A 7,331-nucleotide genomic window follows, 5' to 3' on the forward strand; every position below is an offset into this window, starting at 1 on the left:
GGACTTCCCAGGCTGCCCGCAGCAGTGCCTTTTTAAAAATGTTAAACACGGTAAAACTAACACGACACGCGCCAGAATCTAACGTTAAACAAAGAAATTTAATATGTAAGACGTTTTATATTTACTTCTCATATCAGTTTAAAGTTCGTGGGAGGAAACCAAAGTGCCTTTTAGGGCAATTGTAGTATAACATTAAATGTTAGGACCGCCTTTAAGACCCAAAGGCGCCATATTTGATGCGAAATCGTATTTGGACGAAAAGTGTTGTTAGACAGTTAGCTAGCTGACAGTTTGCCAGCGCGTTTCAACTACTTTTTGGGGGGTTTGATCTTGCTCATTCTCAGGAAAATTACCACAGCAGTTTACCATGAATGTAATAGATTATGTTAGGGACATGGCAGCTGCCGGACTACACTCGAACGTCCGGATAATGAGCAGTTTGCTATTGACGATGAGCAACAACAACCCGTAAGTATCCGTGCCAAGGTTTGTTACTGGGATCTCCGGGGACATATCACTTCAATACTATGATAAATCCGTTATTTTCTATATCGAGTCATGCGCAGTTTTGTGGATTTCATGATAGTGTTACGCTGTCTGCTGCTTAAGTTTGCTTGTCTTCTTTTCGGTCTCGACTGCTTTTCTAGTCGATGCATGTTTTTCTGACTGGCTATGAATAACCAAATTTGACATTAATGTTCTCTGTTTGATGTTCTCTCTCTTTTCCAAGACGTAATGGTTTTCATTTTAAGTCAAGATATAGTATTGCAGCCGAATACATCAATTTGATATTTGTTTAGGAAGGCATATAGTTTAGGAAGGCATATTGGTATATAGTTCTACCTAGTAAGTGGTTAAAGGAATGTGATAAATTCAAAAGTACAGCAAAATATCTCACGAAGAGGTACACTTAGCACCGTCTCAAATAAATACTCGATCTTGTTTTTTTTTTTGGAGCGCATTCAGCATTTCTCTACTTGTAGAGGCCATTACGTATGAAAATTGTAACAAACATACTCTTAAGTAACAATGTATGCAGAGGGGGAAAATACCTGGTCCGTTATTTAGTACAGTATTTGAGATGTGAAGTATTCATTACTGCTGCCGTTATAGGAACACCTTGATCTGGGAATCCCTGCTGTGTTGTTTCCTATTGTCAGCCAGCATATGATTTACACCCCTCATGCTGTCCCTGCAGGGAGCTCTTCTCCCCATCACAGAAGTACCAGCTGCTCGTGTACCATGCAGATGCGCTTTTCCACGACAAGGAGTACCGCAATGCTGCCTGCAAGTACAACATGGCCCTGCAGCAGAAGAAGGTGCTGAGCAAGACATCCAAAGTGCGCCCATCCACTGGTGGGACCGCCTCCTCTCTGCAGGCGCAGGTATGCCAGCTGGCCTGATGCTCTGCCCTTCCCTCTGCTCCCTCTGAAGGTGGACCGTCACTTTAATGTTGGCTGCAAAGTGTGCATTTTGCCGTTCTGTGTTCATGATGATGGTGATACGCAACAGCTGGTTATGCTGTACTCAAGGCCTAGAGCCTTCCTGATCCTTGTGAGGACTAAAAAATATACTGTGTTGGTTCTAGAGCCTTCCATCAGAGATCGAAGTGAAGTATAAAATAGCAGAATGCTACACCATCTTGAAATTGGATAAGGATGCCATCCCCGTGCTTGATGGGATCCCCTCGAGGCAAAGGACCCCCAAGGTATGTTGACTCCCTCACTTCTTTGAATGTTGCGTACCCCACAGTACTGTTAAAGTACCTTTCTTAATTGGCCAAGTCAAGTGGGGCCTTGTCTCACCAACTGTATACAGTAAAACAGCATACAGCACAATGTAATAATGTTACCCATGACTGCAGTGTTACATATACACAAAAAGTGCAGAGATGGACAGTACAAGTGCAAAAAAAATGGTATGACAACATTGACACAATGTAAATGTAATTAATGTTGGAACTTAAGCATTAGGGGAATCAGCAGAGCTGCAAGAAGTGGTATGAATGAGTGGATAAATAAATATCATCAGAGCAATAAAAATGATAAAGGGTTAACAATGGCAATTATGGTGCAAATAGCAATAAAGTGACAGTGCTGGTAGATGGGAGGGTTAATATAAAGTCCAAATCTGTGGGAAGAACCCATTACAGAGTTCATTCTACTTAAGTGCTTGTCAAATACTTTGCCTGTTTCCTTTTTCCTGTTAGTGTTTTTAAATGTTAAAACTTTTGCTTAAGGATCGCTTTAGGTTTCACATTTCCTGTCTTGCCCTTTAGGCAACATAATCATATACAGGTGAGAGTGAAGCTTGGGGTCACACAGCAGGGAGCAGCCATTTATCTGGGCTCGCTCAAGGGCCCAATTGCTGAGCCAAATATTGCAGCTGTCATTTGCCTGTCTCCTCTCAAACCACCAGATCAACATGATGCTGGCCAATCTGTACAGGAAAGCAGGCCAGGAACGCTCAGCAGTGACCAGTTACAAGGAGGTGCTGAGGCAGTGTCCCCTGGCCCTCGACGCCATCATTGGTAGGAGTGGACCGTGGCCTTGATTTGTCTAAAGCCTCCCAATTTTGGTGGGAAAGCTGATTGTGCGCGTCCTTGGCTTGTGTCTGTTGCCAGGGCTGCTGTCTTTGTCGGTGAAGGGAGCCGAAGTGGCTTCCATGACTATGGATGTGATCCAGACCATTCCCAACCTGGACTGGCTCTCGGTGTGGATTAAAGCGCACGCCTTCATACATGCCGGGGACAACCTGCGGGCCATCAACACCATATGGTGACCTAAACCACTCCTGTCTTCTAAGCCACTCTTTATTTTGCTTTTTTTAGTTGCTCAGATTTCCTGTTAATTGAGGTCAGAGCAGACCATAGCCATCTAGAAAGACTATTCATCTTGTTGATAACTGATCTGGAATGGAAGGAGTGTGTTATGTTTTGTGTGTGTGACACAGTACCTGGTCAGTTATTGCCTCTATCTTCTGGATATTTTATCTTAGCCTCAGTCTGTAGATGGACATCATGTTTATGTTTCTTCCACAGCTCTCTAGAGAAGAAATCCCTCCTGCGGGACAACGTGGACCTGCTGGTGACCCTGGCAGACCTCTACTTCCGGGCCGGTGACACCAAGAACTCCATCCTGAAATTCGAGCAGGCTCAGATGTTGGACCCTTACCTTATCAAAGGTATGAGAGCCAAAGGTCAACACAAGTGGTGCAGTGGTAATGGCCAGCAGAGGAACTTAATGAAAAAAGTTCAGTTCAAGCCTGACCTCAGCACATCTGTGGGTCCTTGAGCAAGGCCCTTAACCCCCAGCTCCCTGGGTGCTGCTATGGGTGGCTGCCCTTTGCGGCCAGTTACTCTCACCTACAGAGAGCAAGTTGGGGGAGGCGTAAAGAGAATTTCTCAATGGGGATCAATAAAAAAAAAGTATGAATAATAATAATAATAATAATAATAGTACATTTCAGTCCATAGTGGGACACTGGGATGGGACTTTGTAGTATTTAGGTAGCTGAAAACAGTGTGTGAAGCAGTACATTCAGACAGATCCATATCCTCAGGCATGGACGTGTACGGCTACCTGATGGCACGGGAGGGTCACCTGGAGGACGTCGAGGTGCTGGGAGGGAGGCTGTTCAACATCTCGGACCAGCACGCAGAGCCTTGGGTCATATCAGGGTAAGAGAACAGTTACATTAACCTGGTAAAGACCGTAATGAGTAAATGGACTGTTTGTGACTCCTCCTAGAAAGGTTTTCTTAATAAAAGGTACTTAATCTGAGGGTCTTAAGTAAAAAAGCCTTTAAGTCACTTAACTGGTAGTTTTTCTGTTTTCTCACTTTAAAGCCCAGAATTTTCTAGGAAATGTGATGTCTAGTCAGATGTACAGTGCTGGTATTTTGCTTTATAGCTCTGAACACACATTAATGTCACTCAATGCAAAGATCCTTTGGTTTTATACAGTTATAGCAGTAAAAAAAATGTCTGTATTGATGTGTTCAGGTAAATTTCTTATTCTGAGTAATACGTTCAAAAAGATTTGTTACCGCCAGCTGTAAAAGTAATCCAAGGCACTCTACGTCACTGTATCTTTTAAAAACACCCAGCAGTTGGGCTTGCTGAAGGGCGCCCAGAAAGTGTAAGAAGGTGGCACGTCGCAGTGAGCCCGCACCGTATGCGTTCAGTGCCAGTGAGGAGGTGGCACGTCACAGTGAGCCCGTGCCATATGCGTTCAGTGGCAGTGAGGAGGTGGCACGTCACAATGAGCCCGTGCCGTATGCGATCAGTGCCAGTGAGGAGGTGGCACGTCATAGTGAGCCCGTGCCATATGCGTTCAGTGGCAGTGAGGAGGTGGCACGTCACAATGAGCCCGTGCCATATGCGTTCAGTGCCAGTGAGGAGGTGGCACGTCACAGTGAGCCCGTGCCATATGCGTTCAGTGGCAGTGAGGAGGTGGCACGTCACAATGAGCCCGTGCCGTATGCGATCAGTGCCAGTGAGGAGGTGGCACGTCATAGTGAGCCCGCGCTGTATGCGTTCAGTGCCAGTGAGGAGGTGGCACGTCGCAGTGAGCCCGCGCCGTATGCGTTCAGTGCCAGTGAGGAGGTGGCACGTCGCAGTGAGCCCGCGCCGTATGCATTCAGCGCCGGTGTCCAGCCGACTGCCTGAAGCGCTGAACACACGGTGCGACGTGACATTCGGTGACATCACCCACCCCCTGTGGTCTGACCCCGCAGGTGTCACAGCTTCTACAGCAAGCGGTACTCCCGTGCCCTTTACCTGGGTGCCAAGGCCATCCAGCTGAACAGCAACAGCGTGCAGGCCCTGCTCCTGAAGGGGGCAGCGTTGCGTAATATGGGCCGTGTGCAGGAGGCCATCATCCATTTCCGAGAGGCCATACGACTCGCCCCCTGCCGACTCGACTGCTATGAAGGCAAGGCTGCCGTACAGCGCTGGGTTCTTCTGTGTATGTAGTTAGCCATCAGATGGATGTGTCAACACAGTGGGTGTTTTGTTTTTTTTGGGGTACTTTTGTGATTTCAGTCCTGGCATGTTTTACGTGTACAAGCGTTTCATTAAGGAGAAAAGTTGGAAGATGACTTGTTCACTTCAAATCCAGCACCGCTTGATGTACTATTTCTGTCCGCAGGTCTCATTGACTGCTATCTGGCCTCTAATGGCATCAGAGAGGCGATGGGCATGGCCAACAATATCTACAAGACACTGGGTGCCAATGCACAGACACTGACCATCCTGGCCACGGTGTGTCTGGAGGACCCCATGACGCAGGAGAAGGCAAAGACACTGCTGGACAAGGCACTGGCCCAGAGGCCTGACTACATCAAGGCTGTGGTCAAGAAGGCGGAGCTTCTGAGTAAGTGAGCGAATGAATGAGATGGCGGGGAGTTGAGGGTTAGGGGGTGAGTGATACTTTGTGGTATGATGAAGATTTAACACCTTCTCTTATCAGGCAGGGAACAGAATTACGAGGAAGGAATCACGCTTTTGCGGCATGCCCTAGCCAATCAGAGTGACTGTGTACTGCATAGGATGCTGGGAGATTTTTTGGTGGCTGTCAATGACTATCAAGAGGCAATGGACCAGTACAGCATCGCACTTAGGTAAACAAAAGCACTTCACTATAATAGAATCATTTCCATTGCAAATTTTCCAAATTGCTGAAATACCTGTTTATGCAATTCATTGTTAATATAATTTTGTGTACATTTTGTCAATTGTCATGAATATTTGTCATGCAAAGTTATGTGCTTCCCTCTTCTGGTGGTCTGGGCTAATTGCAGTTTTGACAGACAACTGCAGTAGTACCACAGAAACACTGGAGTAGTGGTGCATTTTTAAGGACACCCATAATGTTCGTAGTGTTTTTAAGTTTCAGCTTGCAAATGATTTACACCTAGAAAAAAAAAACATCAGAATGAATTTGTAATGAAGCTGATGGTTCATGGGAGTCATAGTTCAGCGTCCATTTTGTTCCCGTGGAAACGGTAAACGTAGTAGTAGTTGCAGTGTGTGTCTTGTGGGGTAATTGGTCCTGATGTCAGCGCATGGTAATGCATATATAAACACAACTTGAGATGGCAGCATTTTCACTGTCTCTAACTGATAACCTTAATGCCGCAGCCTGGACCCCAACGACCAGAAATCTCTGGAGGGTATGCAGAAGATGGAGAAAGAGGAGAGCCCCACGGAGGCCACAGTGGAGGAGGATGGAGACGACATGGAGGGCAGCGCTGATGACGGCGACCTGGAGGGTAGCGACAGCGAGGCGGCGCAGTGGGCCGACCAGGAGCAGTGGTTCGGGATGCAGTGACCCCTGAGCTCCCCCCCACCCCCGAGATACCATCCACTCCTGCAAAGGCAGCCCACGCTTTCTCCTTTATTTTTAATGAATAATCTAGAGGCGTGTTTCCCAACCCGGTCCTTGGGGACCCTCAGTCAGTCCATGTTTTTGCTCCCTCCCAGCTCCCTGGCCAGACAGTCCACATTTCTGTGAGCTGGGAAGAAGCAAAAACATGGACTATCTGTGGGTCCCAGAGGACCAGATTGGGAAATGCTGATCAGGAACTCCCCAAATAAAGCTTTTTGGGGCAGAGTGTGTTCTCCAGCAAGCTGCTCCTAGTTTCCCTCCATCTCTGACTCCTTGGGGGGCCGCAGTCAGCTTCACCTTGGGTGGGGGGCTTTTGTCGCCTGAACATCCTAAGTGGGTGTTGCAGTCGTATTTTTTTCTACTGTTATCCTAACCCCCATGCATTTTTTTTCCACCTGTATGTGTGTAGGTGTGTGTGTGTGTGGCCATCATGCCACGTGCCAGTTTTCTGGCGTCATTGTTACTGCTTATTTCAAGATGTAACTCATTATGAGCTTTATTTTTAACAAACAAAAGCTGCCAATCATGTAAGTGTCTAATCATGGAACAACATTTCTTGGCACTGTTAATGGAATTCCTAAAGGAGTTGTGAAAGTTTTCACTGTATATAAACTAAGAGACTACTTTGGGTACTTGAATGTAATAATAAATAAATTCATGTTGGAATTTACTTGCCAAATGTCTCCACATGATGTGGCAAAGATGGAAGCCTGGTGGCGAGAGTCAGTGGGCCTCCTACAGCCCAGGGCCCTGGCGGCGAGAGTCAGTGGGCCTCCTACAGCCCAGGGCCCTGGCGGCGAGAGTCAGTGGGCCTCCTACAGCCCAGGGCCCTGGCGGCGAGAGTCAGTGGGCCTCCTACAGCCCAGGGCCCTGGCGGCGAGAGTCAGTGGGCCTCCTAGCAGGAGGCATGGTGGTAGAGACCTGCGCGGGACGGATTCTTCA

The 7,331-nt window shown here is 47.2% G+C and overlaps 1 protein-coding gene across 1 annotated transcript; it reads left to right on the forward strand.

Moving 5' to 3' along the window:
- The first annotated feature begins 101 nt into the window (after nt 1–101).
- Nucleotides 102–7,059, forward strand: anapc7 (anaphase promoting complex subunit 7). The gene is made up of 11 exons (XM_023833818.2): nt 102–468; nt 1,199–1,385; nt 1,589–1,708; nt 2,419–2,530; nt 2,624–2,777; nt 3,041–3,183; nt 3,562–3,679; nt 4,738–4,934; nt 5,151–5,375; nt 5,472–5,622; nt 6,143–7,059. The coding sequence occupies exons 1-11, from the start codon at nt 368–370 to the stop codon at nt 6,330–6,332; spliced, it is 1,698 nt and encodes a 565-aa protein (XP_023689586.1). The 5' UTR covers nt 102–367; the 3' UTR covers nt 6,333–7,059.
- The last annotated feature ends 272 nt before the right edge of the window (nt 7,060–7,331 follow it).

Source organism: Paramormyrops kingsleyae, chromosome 2, assembly GCF_048594095.1.
Source record: "Paramormyrops kingsleyae isolate MSU_618 chromosome 2, PKINGS_0.4, whole genome shotgun sequence".
Classification (NCBI taxonomy): domain Eukaryota; kingdom Metazoa; phylum Chordata; class Actinopteri; order Osteoglossiformes; family Mormyridae; genus Paramormyrops; species Paramormyrops kingsleyae.